Source organism: Tursiops truncatus, chromosome 3 (assembly GCF_011762595.2).
Source record: "Tursiops truncatus isolate mTurTru1 chromosome 3, mTurTru1.mat.Y, whole genome shotgun sequence".
NCBI classification, from domain to species: Eukaryota; Metazoa; Chordata; class Mammalia; order Artiodactyla; family Delphinidae; genus Tursiops; species Tursiops truncatus.
The window spans coordinates 145,976,329-146,001,555 of record NC_047036.1 but is presented as its reverse complement, the minus strand read 5'-3'; the positions used below and the strand labels follow the sequence as shown (position 1 = coordinate 146,001,555).

Here is a 25,227-nt window from a genome sequence, read left to right as displayed (position 1 = left end):
GTCACTATCCACACCTCCCCTCCCAGGAGCCTGTGCAGCCTGCCACTGCCAGGGTCCTGTGATCCAGGGACAACTTCCCCAGGAGAACGCACGGCGCGTCTCAGGCTGGTGCAATGTCATGCCGACCTCTGCCGCCGCAGGCTCGCCCCGCACTCCGTACCCCTCCCTCCCCCCGGCCTGAGTGAGCCCGAATCAGCTGCTCCTTTAACCCCGTCCTGTCTGGGCAGGAAGGGACTCCCTCAGGCGACCTACACGCAGAGGTGGGGCCACATCCAAAGCTGAACCCGGGGAGCTGTGCGAACAAAGAAGAGAAAGGGAAATCTCTCCCAGCAGACTCAGAAGCAGTGGATAAAAACTCCACAATCAAAAAAAAACAAAAAAAAAAAACAAAAAAAAAAACAAAAAAAAAAAAAAAAAAAAAAAACTCCACAATCAACTTGATGTACCTGCATCTGTGGAATACCTGAATAGACAACGAATCATCCCAAAATGAGGAGGTGGACTTAGAGAGCAAGATATATTATTTTTACCCCTTTTCCTCTTTTTGTGAGTGTGTACGCTTCTGTGTGAGATTTTGTCTGTATAGCTTTGCTCTCACCATTTGTCCTAGGGTTCTGTCCATCCGTTTTTCTTTTCTTTAAAAAAATTTTTTTTTCTTAAAAATTATTTTTTATTTTAATGACTTTATTTTATCTTACTTTATTTTATTTTATCCTCTTTCTTTATTTCTTTCTACTTTTTCTCCCTCTTATTCTGAGCCGTGTGAATGAAAGGCTCTTGGTGCTGCAGCCAGGAGTCAGTGCTGTGCCTCTGACGTGGGACAGCCAACTTCAGGACACTGGTCCACAAGAGACCTCCCAGCTCCACATAATATCAAACGGCGAAAATCTCCCAGAGATCTCCATCTCAACACCAACACCCAGCTTCACTCAACGACCAGCAAGCTACAGTGCTGGACACCCTATGCCAAACAACTAGCAAGACAGGAACACAACACCACCCATTAGCAGAGACGCTGCCTAAAATCATAATAAGGCCAGAGACACCCCAAAACACACCACCAGACGTGGACCTGCCCACCAGAAAGACAAGATCCAGCCTCATCCACCAGAACACAGGCACCAGTCCCCTCCAACAGGAAGCCTACACAACCTACTGAACCAACATTAGCCACTGGGGACAGACACCAAAAACAACGGGAACTATGAACCTGCAGCCTGCAAAAAGGAGACCCCAAACACAGTAAGATAAGCAAAATGAGAAAACAGAAAAACACACAGCAGATGAAAGAGCAAGATAAAAACCAACCAGACCTAACAAATGAAGAGGAAATGGGCAGTCTACCTGAAAAAGAATTCAGAATAATGATAGTAAAGATGATCCAAAATCTTGGAAACAGAATAGAGAAAATGCAAGAAACATTTAACAAGGACCTAGAAGAACTAAAGAGGAAACAAGCAATGATGAACAACACAATAAATGAAATTAAAAATAATCTAGAAGGGATCGATAGAAGAATAACTGAGGCAGAAAAACAGATAAGTGACCTGGAAGATAAAATAGTGGAAATAACTACTGCAGAGCAGAATAAAGAAAAAAGAATGAAAAGAACTGAGGACAGTCTCAGAGACTTCTGGGACAGCATTAAACGTACCAACATTAGAATTATAGGGATCCCAGAAGAAGAAGAGAAAAAGAAAGGGACTGAGAAAATATTTGAAGAGATTATAGTTGAAAACTTCCCTAGTATGGGAAAGGAAACAGTTAATCAAGACCAGGAAGCACAGAGAGTCCCATACAGGATAAATCCAAGGAGAAACATGCCAAGACACATATTAATCAAACTGTCAAAAATTAAATACAAAGAAAACATATTAAAAGCAGCAAGGGAAAAATAACACAAGGGAATCCCCATAAGGTTAACAGCTGATCTTTCAGCAGAAACTCTGCAAGCCAGAAGGGAGTGGCAGGACATATTTAAAGTGATGAAGGAGAAAAACCTACAACGAAGATTACTCTACCCAGCAAGGATCTCATTCAGATTTGATGGAGAAATTAAAACCTTTACAGACAAGGAAAAGCTGAGAGAGTTCAGCACCACCAAACCAGCTTCACACAAATGCTAAAGGAACTTCTCTAGGCAAGAAACACAAGAGAAGGAAAAGACCTACAATAACAAACCCAAAACAATTTAGAAAATGGGAACAGGAACATACATATCGATAATTACCTTAAATGTAAATGGATTAAATGCTCCCACCAAAAGACACAGATTGGCTGAATGGATACAAAAACAAGACCCATATATATGCTGTCCACAAGAGACCCACTTCAGACCTAAGGACACATACAGACTGAAAGTGAGGGGATGGAAAAAGATATTCCATGCAAATGGAAATCAAAAGAAAGCTGGAGTAGCAATTTTCATATCACAAAAAATAGACTTTAAAATAAAGACTATTACAAGAGACAAAGAAGGACACTACATAATGATCAAGGGATCGATTCAAGAAGAAGATATAACAATTGTATATATTTATGCACCCAACATAGGAGCACCTCAATACATAAGGCAAATACTAACAGCCATAAAAGGGGAAATCGACAGTAACACATTCATAGTAGGGGACTTTATCACCCCACTTTCACCAATGGACAGATCATCCAAAATGAAAATAATAATGAAACACAAGCTTTAAATGATACATTAAACAAGATGGACTTAATTGATATTTATAGGACATTCCATCCAAAAACAACAGAATACACAGTTTTCTCAAGTGCTCATGGAATATTCTCCAGGATAGATCATATCTTGGGTCACAAATCAAGCCTTGGTAAATTTAAGAAAATTGAAATTGTATCAAGTATCTTTTCCGACCACAATGCTATGAGACTAGATATCAATTACAGGAAAAGATCTGTAAAACATACAAACACATGGAGGCTAAACAATACACTACTTAATAACGAAGTGATCACTGAAGACATCAAAGAGGAAATCAAAAAATACCTAGAAACAAATGACAATGGAGACACGACGACCCAAAACCTATGGAATGCAGCAAAAGCAGTTCCAAGAGGGAAGTTTATAGCAATACAATCCTACCTTAAGAAACAGGAAACATCTCGAATAAACAACCTAACCTTGCATCTAATGTAATTAGAGAAAGAAGAACAAAAAAACCCCAAAGTTAGCAGAAGGAAAGAAATCATAAAGATAAGATCAGAAATAAATGAAAAAGAAATAAAGGAAACGATAGCAAAGATCAATAAAACTAAAAGCTGGTTCTTTGAGAAGATAAACAAAATCGATAAACCATTAGCCAGACTCATCAAGAAAAAAAGGGAGAAGACTTAAATCTACAGAATTAGAAATGAAAAAGGAGAAGTAACAACTGACACTGCAGAAATACAAAAGATCATGAGATTACTACAAGCAACTCTATGCCAATAAAATGGACAACCTGGAAGAAATGGACAAATTCTTAGAAATGCACAACCTGCCAAGACTGAATCAGGAAGAAATAGAAAATATGAACAGACCAATCACAAGCACTGAGATTGAAACTGTAACTAAATATCTTCCAACAAACAAAAGCCCAAGACCAGATGGCTTCACAGGCAAATTCTATCAAACATTTAGAGAAGAGCTAACACCTATCCTTCTCAAACTCTTCCAAAATACAGCAGAGGGAGGAACACTCCCAAACTCATTCTACGAGCCCACCATCACCCTGATACCAAAACCAGACAAGGATGTCACAAAGAAAGAAAACTACAGGCCAGTATCACTGATGAACGTAGATGCAAAAGTCCTCAACAAAATACTAGCAAACAGAATCCAACAGCACATTAAAAGGATCATACACCATGATCAAGTGGGGTTTATTCCAGGAATGCAAGGATTCTTCAATATACGCATATCAATCAACATGATGCACCATATTAACAAACTGAAGGAGAAAAACCGTATGATCATCAATAGATGCAGAGAAAGCTTTCAACAAAATTCAACACCCATTTATGATAAAAACCCTGCAGAAAGTAGGCATAGAGGGAACTTTCCTCAACATAATAAAGGCCATATATGACAAACCCACAGCCAACATCGTCCTCAATGGTGAAAAACTGAAACCATTTCCACTAAGATCAGGAACACGACAAGGTTGCCCACTCTCACCACTATTATTCAACACAGTTTTGGAAGTTTTAGCTACAGCAATCAGAGAAGAAAAGGAAATAAAAGGAATCCAAATCAGAAAAGAAGTAAAGCTGTCACTGTTTGCAGATGACATGATACTATACATAGAGAATCCTGAAGATGCTACCAGAAAACTACTAGAGCTAATCAATGAATTTGGTAAAGTAGCAGGATACAAAATTAATGCACAGAAATCTCTTGCATTCCTATACACTAATGATGAAAATTATGAAAGTGAAATTAAGAAAACACTCCCATTTACCACTGCAACAAAAAGAATAAAATATCTAGGAATAAACCTACCTAAGGAGACAAAAGACCTGTATGCAGAAAATTATAAGACACTGATGAAAGAAATTAAAGATGATACAAACAGATGGAGAGATATACCAAGTTCTTGGATTGGAAGAATCAACACTGTGAAAATGACTATACTACCCAAAGCAATCTACAGATTCAATGCAATCCCTATCAAACTACCACTGGGATTTTTCACAGAACTAGAACAAAAAATTTCACAATTTGTAATGGAAACACAAAAGACCCCGAATAGCCAAAGCAATCTTGAGAGAGAAAAATGGAGCTGGAGGAATCAGGCTCCCTGCCTTCAGACTATGCTACAAAGCTACAGTAATCAAGACAGTATGGTACTGGCACAAAAACAGAAATATACATCAATGGAACAGGATAGAAAGCCCAGAGATAAGCCCATGCACATATGGTCCTCTTATCTTTGATAAAGGAGGCACGAATGTACAGTGGAGAAAGGACAGCCTCTTCAATAAGTGATGCTGGGAAAACTGGACAGGTACATATAAAAGTATGAGATTAGAACACTCCCTAACACCATACACAAAAATAAGCTCAAAATGGATTAAAGAGCTAAATGTAAGGCCAGAAACTATCAAACTCTTAGAGGAAAACATAGGCAGAACACTCTATGACATAAATCACAGCAAGATCCTTTTTGACCCACCTCGTAGAGAAATGGAAATAAAAACAAAAATAAACAAATGGGACCTAATGAAAATTAAAAGCTTTTGCACAGCAAAGGAAACCATAAACAAGACGAAAAGACAACCCTCAGAATGGGAGAAAATATTTGCAAATGAAGCAACTGACAAAGGATTAATTTCCAAAATTTACAAGCATCTCATGCAGCTCAATAAAAACAAACAACCCAATCCAAAAATGGGCAGAAGACCTAAATAGACATTTCTCCAAAGAAGATATACAGACTGCCAACAAACACATGAAAGAATGCTCAACATCATTAATCATTAGAGAAATGCAAATCAAAACTACAATGAGATATCATCTCACACCAGTCAGAATGGCCATCATCAAAATATCTACAAACAATAAATGCTGGAGAGGGTGTGGAGAAAAGGGAACACTCTTGTACTGCTGGTGGGAATGTAAATTGATACAGCCACTATGGAGAACAGTATGGAGGTTCCTTAAAAAACTACAAATAGAACTACCATATGACCCAGCAATCCCACTACTGGGTATATACCCTGGGAAAACCATAATTCAAAACGAATCATGTACCAAAATGTTCATTGCAGCTCTATTTACAATAGCCAGGAGATGGAAGCAACATAAGTGTCCATCATCACATGAATGGATACAGAAGATGTGGCACATATATACAGTAGAATATTACTCAGCCATAAAAGGAAACGAAATTGAGTTATTCGTAGTGAGGTGGATGGATCTAGAGTCTGTCATACAGAGTGAAGTAAGTCAGAAAGAGAAAGACAAATACTGCATGCTAACATATATATATAGAATCTAAGAAAAAAAAAAAGTCATGAAGAACCTAGGGGTAAGACAGGAATAAAGACACAGACCTACTAGAAAATGGACTTGAGGATATGGGGAGGGGGAAGCGTAAGCTGTGACAAAGTGAGAGAGTGGCATGGACATATATACACTACCAAACGTAAAACAGATAGCTTAGTGGGAAGCAGCCACATAGCACAGGGAGATCAGCTCTGTGCTTTGTGACCACCTAGAGGGGTGGGACAGGGAGGGTGGGAGGGAGGGAGACGCAAGAGGGAGCAGATATGGGAACATACGTATAACTGATTCACTTTGTTATAAAGCAGAAACTAACACACCATTGTAAAGCAATTATACTCTAATAAAGATGTTAAAAAAAAAAAAAGAAATGTATATAGCCAGTTCCATTCTCATAAATTATCCCACTTAAAATCTGAAAAGTGTATTTAATTCCCTATGTTCCTGAAAATCCTTTCATATTAAGGAAATATACAGAAATAAATAAATTCTCCTTCAGTAAAGAATGAAAAATAAAGAGGAAATTGAGAAATTGAAATATAATAATAAAATAAAGCCATGGTGAAGGCAAATAAACAAATGCAAAACCATGATGAGGTCTTCGGTAAATTTTTACTGGCTAAAACTGGGCTCTGAATTTGCAGTCAGATATAGCAAAGAGGGAAACATGGTTAGTTAAAAGATAGTTGTAAGTTAATAAACTCTACTCAAAGATCATTATCAGCTTTTTTTGATAGTGAATCCAGAGAGAAATATTCCCTGTGAATCTTATAAAGAACTAAAACTATCAAGTCAACAAAATACCCAGATGGTTATTAAAATTAATGGATTATTAGAGGAATAGAATTGCGGGAAATAAACAAAAATACGTTGCAGTAAAATTATTAAATAAATTGATTAATGAAGCTACTTAAAATTCAACATAATACCATATTATTATATTATTTATATGGTCATATAAAATTTACTGACCTTCCTGAATTGCCATGTCCACAGTTATTCCAGAAGCTGAATGCAGAAGCTTTTGGTAATTCTGTGCATTTTGATCAAACAACTGTACAAGAAGAGTACATGTCTTCTCATATTCACATCTGCTAACAGTGCACAACTGCTCCAACTGCTGAAACACAGTGGCGGTATCATCCAGTGGATCATCTAAATTATCTCTGCAAATATATAAGAAAAGGATTGCAGACGACGTTAGAATGAGATGTACTTTTATTCACCACAAATAAGCTTTATTTATGTTAAATAAAAATTCTATCATGGATAAAGAAATAAAAGACATAGACTGTACGGTTAAGAAATAAAATGTCTATATTTGAAAATGTGAACCACAAGATAGCTACTAGGACTAACAGGTGAGTGTATTTCCAAGGTGCTAGCAATACAGATCAATATATAGAATTCATTACTATATACTAACATGAACAATTGGAAATTTAAGTTTAAAAAACAGTATCTCCAAAGGCACCAGAAAACATAAAACACTAATTAAATCTTAAATATATGTAAGATCTAAAGACTGAATAATACAAAACAGTGATGAAAGGAATCACAGAAGAGCTCTAAATAAAAGATAAACATGCTCATTGGCTAAAAGACTCAATATTGCTGAGATGTCAATTCTTCCTCCAAATTAATCTACAAATTCAATGCAATTCTAGTCAAAATTCCAGCAGGACTTTTTTTTTTGTAGATACTGACAAGATGATTCTAACATTTATACAGAAAACCAAAGGAAGTAAAAGAGCCAAAACGATTTTAAAAAGGGAAAACCAAGGTGAAAATTCACACTACCTGATTTCAAAGCTTATTATAAGGCTACAGTACTCAAGGCAGGGGCTACTGGCAGAAGGAGAAAAACAGAGACTAAAGAGAATAGAGTCCAAAAATAGAACCATACATATGTGGTCAATTAATTTTTGAAAACAGAGTAAAGACAATTCAATGGAGAAAGGATAGTCTTTTCCACAAATGGTGTTGGGGATAACTGGTCTTCCCTATGCAAAAAGGAAAAAAGGAAAGAAAAATAACATTGAGTCTAAACCTCATATCATATACAAAAATTAACTCAAAATGGATTATGGACCTAAATTTAAATTACAAAACTTCTAGAAGAAAAAAATAAAGGATAAATTGGACTTCATTAAAATTTAAAACTCCTGCTCTTTGCAAGACTCTGTTAAGGAAATGAAGAGGCAAGCAATGGACTGGGAAAAAATATTTGCAAAACACATACGATAAAAAGACTTGTGACTAGAATATACAGACCTCTCTAATCGCAAGATAAGAAAATAAACGACCCAATAAGAAAAAGGGAACATATTTGACAGGCATTTTACCAAACAGTATATACAAATGGTAAACAAGCACATAAAAAGATCCTCAACATTGTTAGTTATTAAGGGAATGCAATTTGAAACCACAATGAGGCACCACACTTATCAGAATGACTAAAATTTTTTAAAACTGACAATATCAAGTGCTGGTGAGGATGCAGAGCAACTGGATTTTTCATACACTGCTGGTGGGAATGTGAAATGATACAGCAACTTTGGAAAATAGTTTGGCAATTTCTTATAAAGTAAAATATACACTTACCAGGCAACCCAGAAATCTCACACCTAGGAATTTATCCAAGAGAAATAAAAACTTAAATTCATACAAAAATCTGTATAGGAACACTTAGAGCTATTTTACTCATAAAGGCAAAAACAGAAAGAACCCAAATGTCCATCAATAGGTGAGTGGACTAATAACTGTGATATATCCATAAAATGGTATACTATTCAGCAATAAAAAGTAAAGAACTACTGACACAAAATGGAAGAATCTCAAATGCATTATGCTAAGTGACAGAAGCCAGACTAAAGGGATACATACTATATGATTTCATTTATGTAATAACATCCAAAGACAAAAATCTTAGGGAACAAAACATCAATAATTGCCAGATGCTGAGGATGGGGAAAGGTCTGACTACAAAGGAACCTAAAAAAACTTTTTGGGGTGATGGAACTATTTTATATCTTGATTGTGCTGTTAAACACAACGGCATACACTTGTCAGAACTCATAGAACTGTATACTAAAAAAGGTGAATTTTACCATAGGTAAATTATACCTCCATTTTAAAAAATTCCAAGATGCAGAAGATGAAAATACAACAAAAACATTTAGTTTTCAATACCTCACAACTATGGCAACAGATTCCAACCGAGAAGTGATAAAGGCCTTCGTGATTTCTGGTGCATAAGTGTCTAATAAGTGGGGTTCAGTTGATTTCACAAAAGGAACTGATGCTACCATCCTTTGCCAGAGAGTTAATAAATAATGAACACTGTTGGGAGCAAATTCCCAATGCTACAAAAAAATAAAGCAAACGTTATTTAAAATGACATTATGTCTTCCTAGAATAAGAAATGGAGAGGCAAAATTAGTAAACATACAGTTTAAAATAAACTTTTATTCTGATTATAACCAATGAACATTTAAAATAGCAAATTCTGTTAAATGTTTGTGAACTTCCTTCTAATCTTTCCAGGAATATTTTTTCACAGAGTTGATATCATGTGGAAAATATGGTTTTAAAACTTCCCCCCAAACTTATAAAAAGAATTTTTCCAAAAACTAATCTGTAAAACTTTATTTTATTTCTCCACATAGATTTTACTACAGCATCTCAATTTGGTCTTTAATTATTAGATATTTAGATGGCCTCTAAATTTTTATTATTATAAAATTTGTTACAGAGAAGTTTTTTACCTAAAATCTTGCAATGAACATTTTTAGCAAAGTGCTCTAATAAATGTTTTTTTAAAATCCCTACCAAATCTTACCAAGAAAGTGTTTTAAAACTATCTACAGTTTAACATCAACTATATATTTTTATTTACCTGTAGGCTAGTAATGGTAAAATTAGCAATCAATCTGATAACTTCAGGATACTCCTTCACCATAACTAATTCTCCCAGCTGGTAATTTGTCTTTAAACGAGCCAAAAATCGACAAAATTCATGATAATTACCTGGATTGGACAAACCCTAAATTATGAGACAAAAAGAAAGGCTTTTTAAAAAACTTAACAACAAAAAACCAAATGATTCCTACTGGACTTAATGTTGTCATAAATGATTAATAATAAGGAATCCAAACTAGAGGCTTTGGAGGAAGCTTTGACCATCATGACTAAATCATAATGTTTGGGAACCACTACATTACCCCAAAAAAACTTGCATGAGAGACAGAAAAGAGACAGAAAAGGGTGGAGAGAGAGGGAGAGAGAGTGTGTACCTTGTGACTTAAATAGAAGTCAATACAAAACCTGAAAAATATTTAAGATGGAAAATAAGAATGGGCTCTTGAAATCCTGGAAAAGAGCAATACCACTAGACTTACATTAAATGTGTACCCACAAATAACAGAAACATCTTTTAATTCAACAAATATTTATTGAGTACCTAGAGGCATTATGTCCTCAAGCAAATTCTTGTCTCTTAAGACATTCAAATAAACTGCTGCAATGTAGAGCAGAAAGTTTAACAAAAGTACTACAAGAAACAGAGGTAACTTCGTGAGGACAGCTTAAAAGGAAAGACCAAGAAAGGTGCCCCCAGTGAGCTCCTCGAAGACAGGACATGTATGTTATTATCTTTATAGTTTGAGAACTCTGTACTATAGCTGGCATGAAACAGAATTCAAGTATCTTTCAGTATCTGCTTAATAGTGAAAGAGTTTGTAAAAAATTTCAACCCATGAAAAAATATAACATAGTTTCTAATTATTAAGGACTAACTTAAAAATATATTTTGTATTCATGGGTCTTTTAATACATATCTATAATTCTAAAAATACATATAATATTCAAAATAACTTTTAGAGCCATAAACATCAACATGAGGATACTGGAAAATCAATTAAGAGAATTATCTGATATTAGCATATTATCTTCCACATATTGACTGATGATAGTGAGCTGAACAACTAAAAATTTTGAAGTATCGATATATTGGTAAAAATCCCATTTATCAGCAAAACACATAAATTTCACAGTTATGCCAACAGTGAAAAGATAAAACGAATGCACAACACATAAAATACCTCTTAATCTGCAAAAACAACTGTTCTTTATAGAGTAAGCATGTTTTCTTTATGTATAGATATTATATGTCCCCCCTAAGTTATTAATAACCAAGAGACTTAGATAAACCTCCTTAAATCATCATTTAACCTTTTAATATTTGTACTTTCATTACAGATATTTTAAACCAAAAGTGAAACAAATTTTATCTAGGCATCCAAAATCACTAATTTATAATGGCTGTGCAATTCTCTGAAATGAACACTGCCACTGAAGATTTGCAGTTAACATAGAGAGTAGATTTAAAAATCTACAAATTTTTATTGTCCACAAGAGGGCAAAAAAGATATTCATAATTTAAAGCCACTTATTCCAATATTAACATCCAGATTTATACTGTCTTCTAGCTTAGAAGGTAGATATGATTGAATTAATCACTTCAGTAATTTAAGAAGTGCAAGGAAAGTACAATGGTAGAAAGCAGAAGCATAATAAGGTATACAACCTCTATTCATATTTACCTAAAAGAACGGGAAAAATAAAAAGAACAACACAGCAGTCAGTCACGAAAACATTCACTTTTAAAAGCTGCCCATTTATACTACAAATGAGATCCAAGAAAGTAGAATATGATACTTATTTCCTTCCAGAATCGTAATAAAGTCATAAGTTTATTATGCACCTTTCAGCAGAAAAACTGTATTTAAATATGGTAAATATTAATTAAATTACTTCAAAAATACCTGAGGGTTTTCAAGTATCCTTTTTACTCCCTTGATTAAATTACCAAGGTACTTGGCACGTTCAGGACTGCTAAATAAGGACCTTCTTGTAGAAGCAAACTGAACTAAACATGAAAGTGCCTAAAAACAGGAACAACAAAATTCATTTCAACTTTAAAATTAATGTAAGGCCACATGTAAGGAACACTATTCTTTACATTTAAATTTTTTTAATTTTAATGATAAAATAGTGTTATAGATTCCAAAAACAATGAAAGCTAAACATCATCAATAATTACCACCACCCAAAACCTGTCAATCCCACCACTAGAATTCCTATTTCTGTGTAAAATTCCTCTAATATTTTTGTATATATTAAATACACCAGAGTAGAGCCGGGACCTGCATACACTCAAAGGCTCCCAATTGCTTTTGATGCCTAATCTGTTTGTAAACCAACGAACCAGGTGTTTCACCAAAAAGAAAATATGGTTTTGCTGTAGAATACATTTGGGAACTACTGTACAATATGCACTGTGGTATCCTGCAAGTGGGAAAAAATCCTTTAACTTTACTTAATCCAGCATGTCCCAAATTTATTTGGTGATAAAACATCTTGCCCACACCATTTATTAATATCTTGAGGAACAATTTGGAAAACGCTGCTGAAAAAGTTAGATGCCCTATAAAAATTCCTGCAAAGTGTCTGTGGCCTAGTTATCTTTCTGAAGTTAATACTTTATCAGTCAATTTCACTTCTCGGGTTCTTAATTCTACTACTGGAACCCACTGAAGCCTGTTTGTTCATTAACTGAGAGGCCCAAAACTGGCAACTTTCAGGCCAAACTGGCCCACATATGTAAACTTGCCCACTTTAAAAAAAAAAAAAAAAAAAAAAAGAATTATTTGTCAATATTTAAATATTCCAGTTAGGAGATTTCACACAAAATGTCTGGCTCTCTTGGCAAGGGTGAGAATAGGGACAAAAATCAGAGGATAGCCTTTTTAGATGTTACTCAGTTTGCCACAGTCCTTAATGTTAAAAACAAAACCCAAGCAAACAACCCAAAAAACAAAACTCTCTTCTGATGTGTAGAAGGTTCAGGAACCACTAGCGTAATAAAAATATCCAGGGGTTTGGGGCCAAAACCACCTGGGTTTGAATCTCAACTCCAAAATTTAGTTCACTGCCCTGAAGGAAGTCACTTAGGCCATTCTGGATCTGTTTCCTTGTCTACATAGTGAAGGTAACAATACTTACCTTGCAGGGCCACTGTGAGGATGAAGTGAGATAAGCATCATAGGATAGGGCATGCCCAATAAATGTCAGTTACATTCTCTTAAAGCAGTTGCTTTCCAATCTACTTTTAAGCACCAGTAGCTTGTGTGTTTTATCCCAAAACATAACTGTACATGAAACCATGGTTTTTAAACAACTAAAAACAAGACTATTCTGGTTAAAAGACAGAAGGCTGAAGTTCTGTGGCACCACCTGGAAACATGAGTGTCCTGTGAAACCCAGTTTAAAAACCACCACCTTAAAACCCTCGATTTGAGAGCAAACATGTTTTCTAAGAAAGGGAGGGAGTATCTTTGTGAACCTATTCCTCCCTTCTAGGTGATAACATATCTAAACAAACATACTGCTGATATGTACTTTAAATATGGAACATCTTTTTTCAGGAAATGACAATATAAAAATTCCCCAACTTCACTTCTACAAGCTTAGATATTAAGCTAACAACTTTCTTTTTTTTTTCAATCTTGCCTGGTCTCTGTTTTAGATTCCACAAAGATGGGATACAGAGTCTCAAAGTTCCATACTATAACCAAAGAGTTTCAAGAATCTTTTACCACACAACAGAATCTGATTCAAAAAATAAATGAACAGCTGGAGTGATGAGCACAAAATCAAGTGAGCAGATCCCCTTTGTTTCTCATTTGGAGATATCTGATGGGGGCCACATGGCAAGCCTGACATGGAGCCAAGCAAAGTGGAGAAAGAGTTAGAGAGGTTAAGAAAAGGGAAGGTAACAGGTGGGGTGCCAAACTACTGGACTGAGGCCCAGAAGAAGAGCTGGGGGGGAACTGAGTAGGAAAAAAGATACTTAGAGGTTGATAGGTTGTCTTGGCTACGGGCAGGAACGAAATCACCAGTTATGGGTTTTGGGCTCACCAGTGAAATGACGGGAACTATGGACTATAAATAGAAACTGACAAATAGCTTACGTAATATAAATCCCAGATGATGTAAGAATCTCTTATGAGAGGTAAACCTAATCAAGAATATAAATAAATATGTACCACCCTTAGATAAATATCACAGGTACTTTTTAATGAAATAATGAATGAGTTTTACTTACTAACTGAGATAGGAGTGGTGGAAGTGAATGATACAAATTAAAGAAAAGATCCAATGTTTCTGGTTCCAGGAAAACTGGAAAAAAAAAAAAATTCTAACACCATTACTTTCAATTCAGTGATCTTCACATAGTAAGACATTATCATACAAACCAAGAACTCCAAGACCTCTGCATGTGGCCAATCTTTCCTTGCAGTTAGGCTTAATTCCTTTTTAATTCCTAGCTATTTTCCTTTGAAATATGAAATAATACAAAGATAAAAATTAATTAGCTAAGATGTTCCTTATTTCCATGTAGCACCTACAGTTCCTATCGAGAGAACCTTCTCACTATTTTCATTTATATTAAGGTAATAAAAACATTTAAAAATTCAAATAGTATAAAAAAGTAAATAGTACTAAAAAGTATATAGTAAAAAACAGCTGTACCCTACTCCATTCCCACTGCCTTTCAACTCTTAGCTATATTTAAATACATGTTTCCAAATTGCGTGCTGTATTACATGTCTTTGACTACTTTATTTTAGGTCTCAAATGACCTTGTTACGGTACACTCTCCCCTCTACTCCCACCACTCTTTCTACAATCCATCCTCTCTCAAAAATCCATCCACTGTTATAATAATTAGGAATTAAATCAATTCTAAGTGTTTACTTTATTATGACTAGGTAAATAATGTTAACAGCTATGATTATATCACATTTCCAACACTCCCTGGATTTAATCACAGCATCTTTTCTGTGCTTAGTTGTGTAGATCGGTATCTGTCATTAATTCTTTCCAAATGTTCTGACAGATTTGCAAAATGTTCTTCATGCCATTTTCCACCTGGTCAATAGCATCAAATAACCTGTTACTTCAATTTTCCCACCCCTTCCTCCTGGAGCCTTCTTCAACTTAGACTGGCTATTCCAAAATGTGTTACATAATTATCTCCTTTTTATGTCTGCTGATTGTCATCTTGTGTTAAAGCTTTCTTGAACTCCATATCCTCCATTTTCTTGCTTGTATATCAAGTAGCTTCATAACAGCAAGTACATAAGGGCTAAATTTCAGAACGATTTACGTGTCTGAAAATATCTTTATTCTCTTATACTTGGTAATCTCAATCTAGTTTGAAAATTATTTTCACTCAGAAGTCTGAGGATATTACTCCATTGTCCTGTAGCTTCCAGTACTACTGTTGAGAAATCTAATACCATTCTTTTTTTTTTTTTTTCTTTGCGGTACGCGGCCTCTCACTGTTGTGGCCTCTCCCGTTGAGGAGCACAGGCTCCAGACGCGCAGGCTCAGCGGCCATGGCTCACAGGCCCAGCCGCTCCACGGCATGTGGGATCCTCCCGGACCGGGGCACGAACCCACGTCCCCTGCATCGGCAGGCAGACTCTCAACCACCGCGCCACCAGGGAAGCCCTCTAATACCATTCTTGATCCCAATCCTTTGTAGGTGACTTTCTTTCCGGTAGATTTTAGGTTCTCTTTGTCCTTGTTATTCTGAAATGTCATGATTACGAAGCTTAGTGTATTTTTTTTCCTTCATTATGTTGGGTACTTATGGGATCTTTCAATGTGAAAATTTATGTATCTCATTGCTGAGAATTTTTTTTTTGGTATTGTTTGCAAATTGCCTTCTGTTTTTTCCTGTCCTTTCTTGAACTCCTAATACTCAGATGTCAAGCTTCCTAGTTTCATGCTTTAATATTCTTGCATTTTTTTCTATCAAATCTCTTCTTGCTTTTTTTGTTCTACTTTCTGGGATATTTCCTTAGCTTTATCTTCCAATTCTTTTACTGAATGTTTTATTTGGGCAATTTGTATATCTGGAACACTGTCTTAACTTCCGTTTTTGAAACAATATCCTATTCATGTTTCAGGAATGCATTACCTTTTCTTATCTCTCTGAGGATAGTAATTAAACCTTTTTGAAATTTACTTCGACTCTTCACTTTGTCTCTGTTTCTACTAACTCTCCCTTTTTAAAAAAAGATTTCTTGAGATAATTAGATTTATATGCAGTTGCAAGAAATAATACAGAGAGATCCCATGTATTGTTTACCCCATTTCCCCAAATGGTTAAGTTCTTGCAAAACTAAAGCACAATATCACAATCAAGAAGGCACACTGATAAAATCCAATCCACCAGTCTTATTTGGCTTTCCCAGTTTTACATGTACTCGTGTGTGTGTGTGTGTGTGTGTGTGTGTGTGTGTGTGTGTGTATTTAGTCTGTGCAATTTTTACTACCTGTGCTGGTTCATGCATTCATCATTACTATCAAGATACAAAGTCCCTTTTAATTGTTTCTTTTAGTCTCTGACTTCCCTATTAGAAGTTTTCACCAAATGTATGGTGTTTCTCTACTATATCTGATACCCTTGAATGAGAAACCTCTCCAGTTTAATTTCTCAAGAGAAAAAAGCTCTGGTCTTGGGAATCTAGAGGGAAGTACACATAGGGAAGGAAGGGAAAAGGGCAGTCACAGAGCTGCACAGAGGTGGTAGAGAAGATCCCGAGGATGTTTGTGCAGAACATAGACTTTTTACCAAGTCCTTTCAGCCCAATTCCCTACCTCTGACTTCAATAGGAAAGCCCTATTGCCATCATCTTTCTGGGATGTGTGAAAGCAAGTGAGTTTGCTCTTTTTTGGTGTCCTTCTCTGTAACAAAGTAAATTGCAATTCTGCTCTGCTAAGTTAGCTACTCTAATTCATTCTCTTTATAACTTTGAAAAATATGTTGATATCTCCTGCCAAGTGTTATATCCTCTCCTACTGTTTATCTGAAAATTTCAAAACAGAGCTCTTCATTTCCCCACCTAAACTTGTCATCCTCCAACTCTAGAGTTGTCTTTTCTTTTTTCCAAAATCAAAATACAGAGGTTACTATGATATGAACTGAGGAAAACAGATTTCAACATTGGGTATCAGCAGCTACCTTAGGTTACAAATTTTTTTGAACTTTTTGATTGCCAAGTAAAAAACAGAGATAATTGCACATAAAGCAACTATACTGCTAATCCTGTGTATTTTATGTTGACCATTCCTTACACTAAACTTTTTTCTTACTTGTTCTCCAAGTTGTTGGAATCTGTACTGTGCAAAGATCATCTGCAGATTCATCTGCTGAACTGCCAATGAAGTCAAAGTTAAGGCAGTTGAGGACCAGTTTCAAGACTTGCATTACTAGGTTTTGTTGACCTTGATCCTGAAGGTTTAAAGGCTTGGCCAACACCTGAAAGAGGTTCAGAGTCAAATGAAACATTATGACATATGTCAATTAAAAGAATTTTAGTCAACTAATTTAAATAATTCTTCAGTTCCAAATTAAAATTAGTTAAAAAGAATTTGCATAGTTATGTTGTATATATCAGAAAAAAACTGTAATATCACTATCAACAAAAATCTACAATAATAGATTAAATTTTCAAATTTAATCTTGTAAAATGGGGTTAAAACCTTTCATATTTAACTGCATACTGGAGATCACCTTCTAAAGTTGTAGGAAGTAACTTTAGGACAAATACTTTACACAGCACAAATGTATAAATGTACAGGATTTGTTAGCTCAAAGGAGCAATTGGAACAAGCTGAAAATATAATATTCTTCAAGAAAAAGTAGGGAAGCTTCATGCATAAACGATACACATTCAGCTAACAAAGGTTCTCAGAGCTGTTTGAATGTGGGAGGACACTCACAAGCTCCTGGAGAACAATCCCGACCCCCTCAAAATGTTCATTCTGACACAAGCAGAACAGATTATATCTCCTAGAGATACAGTGTGAAATATTTGTGGAGGAAATGATAAGAAGCTTGGGATTCTGCTTCATGAAAAACACAGAAAGAAATAAAGTGGTTAGTTAGTTCATAGAGATGAAACAAGATTGGTCACGAGTTGTTAATGCTTATCTGGTTGCTGGGTCTAAGGGAGTTTATTATACTATTCGATCTTCTTGTATATATGTTAAAATTTTTCATACTAAAAGAAAAATTTTTAAATAGAGGAACTTTCAGTCTGGCCTAGTGTGGCAGTTACCATGTTACTATATCACAGAATTTAAATAAGTAGAAACTAGTGATTAGTGGAACATACTTTGGGAAATGCTCTACTACACCAATTAACAAGCTTGAGTAAAATGAGGGAGTCCCTATATTACAAGAGAACACAATAGAATTATGAATCATACTATGAACATACTAATGTTCAATAGGGCACTAAGTAGCAAACGGGAAAATATTATTTCCTAAAGAAATTATTAAAGTCAACTATCTTGGCTCAACTCTGAAAAAATATTGAGAAATGATGAATTAGGAAAACTTGCCATCATTTCATTGTTCATCTGCACCCCATTAAAATATGGGCAGGGCAATACAGAAACTAAGTCTCAAATAGCTTCTGTAATAAGTAATCTACGGTGGGAAGATAATGAAACTACTGTCTAAAGACAAGTTACTAAATTCCCTTTGGATCTTACTTTATTATATCCCGACTAAATAAAAGTGAATTTTTTGGAACTGCTTATAGATTTGTGCAAATTAATTTGTACTTAAATTAAACGGGCACAGGGGAATTCATCTGAAATTCTTCTGAAACAGGATGCTGAATTATTAAGTAACTTACCTCTTTTAGAAGAGAGCATGCTAGCACTAAAATGTCTTTAAGAGAAGTGTCACGAAATGAGGTAGCTATTTTCCTGTGTTTTGCTGAAGGTCTAGAATAATCAACCTAAAAAGTTCAAGATGAATTTATTTAACCAGACTTGCCAAACAGCAAAGCAAAAATTTACTATGTAAGAAAAGGAATGAAAATAATGATTAAAGAATCATAAAGTATAGAGCTAAAAGAGCTTTTAAAAATCTACTAGTATAAGTGATTTGTTTAAGGTTACTCAAAGAGCTAATAATGGCAGAGCCACGACTAGAACCCAAGTTTCTGTATTGTTTTAATTCAGTGCTCTCTCTACAAACTATACTGATGCCAAAATTGAAAAGCAGAATTGATCATACTTTCAGAGGCAATATAAACACAGATTAGAAAATAATAGATAGATACTATCAACTCCTGAGTCATGTATCATATTTCACATTAGGCAAGTAACAGCTTCCCTGTTCCTCAGGCTCCACCTATAAAATGGGAAATCTCTGAGATAATCCTCAAATTCTAACATTCTGTGAATCAGCAAACTGAATCAGTTACAGAAGATTCTTCTATATGAAAGTGATATTTCTATATATATCAGATATGTCACTGATTCATGTATTTTGATATTCTAAAAAAAAAAACCAAGGCAGAAATTATAAATAATCATAAATTTGATTTACTATATAACAGTATATTCCCCCTGAATATTTTATTAGTTAATAAAAAATAATTTTTAAGAATAAGTTTACTAAGACTAGTTCTTGAGCCTCTAATCTAAAATATAATATGGCAAAAACTATACTATTAGTACCATTAATATTTCCATTTATCACTAGGAAACAGCAAACAAAGCTGAAATCTGATACCCAAACAATTATTAATACCACAGGCTACAGTGGCTATAGCATTCCTTTTGGTATCTGAAAGATGAAAATAAACCATTTTCCTTCCTGATATTTATAGATTTGAAAAAAGTAGTGAGATCAAAATTGATTATCTGACACTTCCTAAGCTCCATCATATTATACTTAAATACCACATTTACTTATAGAAACATGAAACATAACAGAAGCCCAAAGTGATTACAGAAAGCAGTTACTGGAATCTCTACCCACTATGTAAGATTCAAGTTAGCATTTCCAGCATTTCCCCCTTCTTTTAAATCAAACGTCCATCTCTCTCTCCTTCAATTGGTCTGTCTCTTCAGTTTCCCTCAATATATAAAAATTTCTCCTTAATACAAATTAATAATAGCATACAGCATTATAATCTCAACTTATGTACTCTTCACATATTATTTCACTAAATTCTCAAAACGAACCTGTGAGATATATATTATTCTCTTTTCACATACAAGAAAATTAAAGCTCACAGGCACACCATATCTATAACACTGAGGGAAGAACCTTGGGTTTACTGAGTACTTGTATGTACTAGGACCTGTGCTAGTAACTTATCTAATCTTAATAAGACCCAAGGAAAGTGTCATGATTGCTTTACAGATAGTGATATGTAAGTTTAAAGACATTAAGAAGTTTGGACAAAGCAGTAGGCAATAGAGCTAAAACACAAATCCAGGTCTTATTTCAGAGTTATCTTCAAGGCATACATGCTTATTCTACTTGGGTTATTTATTTAGATATCCAACTTTTTTGATAAGAGGGATTATCATCCATTTTCTACTGCATAACTATGTCTCTACCATGTAGGCGAAGGATATTTTACTTCTTGATGATTATATTTTGAATATACTGCAGGAATACTAGACTTAGCTTTTACAAAAGCATGGTAACATATAATTCTAAATTTTTAAGAAACCTCAAGTTTAGATCTTTTTCTTAGAAGATACATCCTGTTATTGACCCTACATGAATTTACCTAGCTCACATTTGACAATTATATTTGATTTTCATTATGCATTGTAGATCTCCCTATTGCCTGGTTCAGAAGTACTTAAGAAATGCTAGTTGAAGTTGTTAATGCTCTAAAATTAGGCTAAGTAAAATGTCTCCACAGAAGCCATGTAATTTTTTACCATACAAAGTCAATATCACACTTCAGAGCTTGAAGCTTTCTTCAAAAGGTACCTAGTTCTACACAAGATAAGTGTGGAACATCTTGTGACAGAAAGTAAGAAAATGTTCAAAGGATGGTGAATAAATGTCAAATGAACAGAGATGCTAGCCTGAAAGCATTCCTAATGACCAAATTTGGGAAAATTTGGGCACCAAAATATAATGTAAGTAACAAACTATAACCTATTAAACAAAGTTAGAAACCAGGAATCCAAACTGATAGAAATAATAAATGAATAAATTAAAAGTTTAATGAGGAATAAGGTATTTTCAGAGTCTTAAACTACCTGCCCACAAAATACTCATTATTTACAAAGGGGAAAAGAATAAATGTACAATTAGAGAAGCCTGGTAGAGACCATCTTAGTCAAGTGACCAAAGTGAACATCATTAGTGATGTAACAAATCAAATCATGTGCTTCCTGAGATGAGACAACGAGAAAACCACAGATCAGCACATCAGCCCACCTGCAGCACTCAGAGCCAGACCTCTCAGCCAGGTGGGCCAGGACCAGCCCCGACAACCAGTACGCCTGCAGCAATCTTGGCCCAACCACAACAGGAGGGCACACACAGCCCACACAAAGGAGGAGGAGCACCTGGAGCACCCGGCTCTGTTGACCAGGGAGAGGGTACCACCGGGCCCCACAGAACCCCTTCTACGTTAAGACCACTGTTTGAAGACCAGGAGATGTAGCTGATACACCTACTACATAGAAACAAACACAGAGAGTCAGACAAAATGAGGAGGCAAAGGAATACCTTCCAATTGAAAGAATCAGACAAAACCCCAGGAAAGGAACTAAAACAAAATGGAGATAAGCAACTTACCAGATAAAGAGTTCAAAGTAAGTGATAAAGATGCTCACCAAAATCGGGAAACAAATGGATGAACTCAGTGAGAACTTCAACAAAGAAATAGAAAACATAAAAAAGAACCAATAAGAACTGAAGAATACAATAACTGAAATGAAAAATATACTAGAGGGAATCAACAGCAGACTAGAGGAAGCAAAGGAATGGATCAGCAATCTGGAAGACAGGGTAGTCGAAATAACCCAATTGGAACTGCAAAAAGACAAAAGAGTTTTAAAAAAATGAGGATAGCTTAAGGGACCTCTAAGACAACAAGCATACTAACATTTGCATTATTATAGGGGTCCCAGAAGGAGAAGAGAGAAAGAAAAGAGCACAGAATGTGTTTGAAGCCATAATTGCTGAAAACTTCCCTACCCTCAGTATCAAAAAAAATCTGAATAAAAAATAGGCAGAGGACCTGAATAGACATTGTTCTAAGGAAAACACACGGAAGGCCAACAGACATATGAAAAAATGTTCAATATCACTAATCCTCAGGGAAATGCAAATCAAAACCACAGTGAGATATCACCTCACGTCTTTCAGAATGGCTATTATTAAATAGACAACAAATAAGTATTGGCAAGGACCTGGCAAAAAGGGAACCCTTGTGCACTGTTGGTGGGAATGTAAATTAGTATGGCTGCTATGGAAAATAGTATGGAAGGTCCTCAAAAAATTAAAAATATTGGGTTGGGCAAAAAGTTTGTTTGGGTTTTTCCATAAGATTTTTTTTTTTTTTTTTGAGAACCCAATAGCACTATCATATGATCCAGCAATTCGACTTCTGGGTATTTACCCAAAGAAAACAAAAACACTAATTCAAAAAGATATATGCACCCCTATGTTCACTGCAACATCAATTACAATAGCCAAGATATGGAAGCTACCTAAGTGTCTATCAATAGATCAATGAATAGAGTATGTAGTATAAATACATACAATGGAATTACTCAGTCATTAAAAAAGAATGAAATCATGCTGTCTGCAATAACATGGGTGGATCTAGAAGGTATTATGCTAAGTGAAATAAGTCAGATAGAGAAAGACAAATACCATCTGATTTCACTTATATGTGGAATCTAGAAAACAAAACAGGAAGACTCACAGATACAGAGAACAAACTGGTGGTTGCCAGAGAGGAGGGGGATGGGGGCTGGATGAAATAGAAGATTAATAGGTACAAACTTCCAGTTATAAAATAAATAAGTCTCGGGGATATAATGTACAGCATGAGGAATATAGTCTATAACATTTTAATAACTTTGGTGACAGGTGGTTACTAGACTTATGTGATCAATTCATATATATATATATACATATATATATATGTATAAATGTCAAATCATTATGTTATACACCTGAAACTAATATTGTATGCCAACTGTACTTCAATTTAAAAAAAGATAAAAGTTCTTAAATATAAACAATACATTCCCCTTTATTATAACATTTTTCCATGTAAAACCCAACTTCCGCTTTTGTTCTGTCTAGAACCATGTTAAATACAAAAATGAACAGGAGCAAGTGAGGATGTGCTCAGCTGCTGAGTTCATAAAGGCGTTGGTGGGGGGTAAGCATAGCTTCTGCAAACTCTCCTTGTATGGGTGAAACCCATGCTAACAAGTAGCAAAATGCCAAGTATCCTGTTCTTTGTTGAGTCATGCTGTGTATTCATTATCGAGAATCAATTTACCAAACTGCTAAACTGCTTGTCTTTAATGTGTAAGCAAATAAAGGCTTGTTCCACTTTTGCGTATAATTTATTTTTACGATTAGTATATTACTATATATTCAGAGGATAAAAGGACGATCCTCCAATTGCTATGGAGAGAGGACCATGTCTAATTTCCTGTTCTTTGTAGTACTTTATATTGTTACTGTCATTTTCAGTAACAATAAAAGTGTTCCAATACTTGATTATCCCACCAATAAAATAGACACCCCCCCCCCAAAAAAAAGACTTGCTTATTCAGAGTTTTAAGCCACACAAAGATTTTACATCAAAGAAATGACATGACCTAGCAAACTTCATGTCACCATTAGATGGAAAGGCTTACCAGGTTCATTTCCTGAGTCAATTCTGAGAGGATTATTACTCCTATTATGCAGTGCTCCACAGTACCCTTTGGAGAAAAAAACAAGTTTAGCCTAAATGGAGACAAATGATTGGTTCTTAATGTGTAAACCAGGTAACATTTACAAGTAATTCAATACTGAAACATCACATTTTCTTAAAATAGAGCTATTAAAATATATAGAAAAATCACTATGAGGTCCACAAATAAAAATAATGTCAAGCTCATTTTTCTGAAGGATAAATTTAGGTATAGAGTTGAATGGGAAAAAAGCTCACCTACCTTAGGACTGCATGATACTCTATAAAATGTTTTCAGCATGTAGGACTTACAATAAACTAAACCTCAAAATACAGGAGTGTAGTTTAATCCTTTTCATAAGGCCACGAATAAGAAAGAACAAAAAACAATTTTTAGCTCTGTAAATTTGCTTGAAGATAGATGCATTCAGTAAATAATTAATAACTTGGGAACTAATTTAAATGCCTCAACCTAATACCAGATAAGATCACTTACGCCCTTTTAATATTATTTAATAGTGCATGTATATGCATTTACTAAGGATCTATAATGAAGGCTTGTGAATTGCCCAATGCACTGAGTAAATACATGACTATCAATACAGTATGATGTTTTAATGTAATCAGCTTCCAATTTAATCTCAATAACTTCCTTCAAATCAAAATTCAGATTTTATATGCACATTACTAACAAATTACTCAACTGCAAAATCACATTGGAAGTATGAAAATAAAAAAATCTAACATCCAATTACAGTATAATAATTTTAAGAAAGCAATACAGATGATACACTTTTCAAGTCTTAATTTTATAGCTGGTCATTCCTTCTAACTATCACAGAATTTCACTAACACTGGGTCACTAGGTGTAACTAAATTCAAATTATCTCAGAATAAAAACATAAAAGAAACATCCATAATTTTTGCTTTTTTTTTTTTTTTTTGACTGCACTGGGTCTTTGTTGCTGCGCACGGGCTTTCTCTAGCTGCGCCGAGCGGGGGCTACTCTTTGTTGTGGTGCGCGGGCTTTTCATTGCGGTGGCTTCTCTCGTTGTGCAGCATGGGCCCTAGGCGCGCGGGCTTCAGTAGTTGCGGCACGTGGGCTCAGTAGTTGCAGCACGTGGACTCTAGAGCACAGGCTCAGTAGTTGTGGTGCACGGGCTTAGTTGCTCCGTGGCATGTGGGATTTTCCCGGACCAGGGATCGAACCCGTATCCCCTGCATTGGCAGGCGGATTCTTAACCAATGCCCAACCAGGGAAGTCCAATTTTTGCATTTTAATTCTTTATGGCCCTTTAGGACAATCGGAACTCTATGATAAACTACAGATTTCACATTACTGAAGCATCCATCTTCTGTGTAAACCAGGCCAATGCTCCTTAA

At 35.2% G+C, this 25,227-nt stretch overlaps 1 protein-coding gene across 3 annotated transcripts in view; it reads right to left on the bottom strand.

Moving 5' to 3' along the window:
* RANBP17 (RAN binding protein 17) overlaps positions 1-25,227 on the bottom strand; it is a 311,791-nt gene that overhangs the window by 261,735 nt on the left and 24,829 nt on the right. For all 3 annotated transcript variants that reach the window (XM_073802791.1, XM_019945809.3, XM_019945817.3), the window contains exons 5-12: positions 23,807-23,872; positions 18,793-18,897; positions 17,240-17,405; positions 14,178-14,251; positions 11,836-11,955; positions 9,909-10,055; positions 9,203-9,375; positions 6,983-7,176 (exon numbers count right to left, since the gene is read on the bottom strand). In XM_073802791.1, the coding sequence (XP_073658892.1) occupies positions 6,983-7,176; positions 9,203-9,375; positions 9,909-10,055; positions 11,836-11,955; positions 14,178-14,251; positions 17,240-17,405; positions 18,793-18,897; positions 23,807-23,872 (1,045 nt within the window). The remainder of the gene's footprint in view (positions 1-6,982; positions 7,177-9,202; positions 9,376-9,908; positions 10,056-11,835; positions 11,956-14,177; positions 14,252-17,239; positions 17,406-18,792; positions 18,898-23,806; positions 23,873-25,227) is intronic.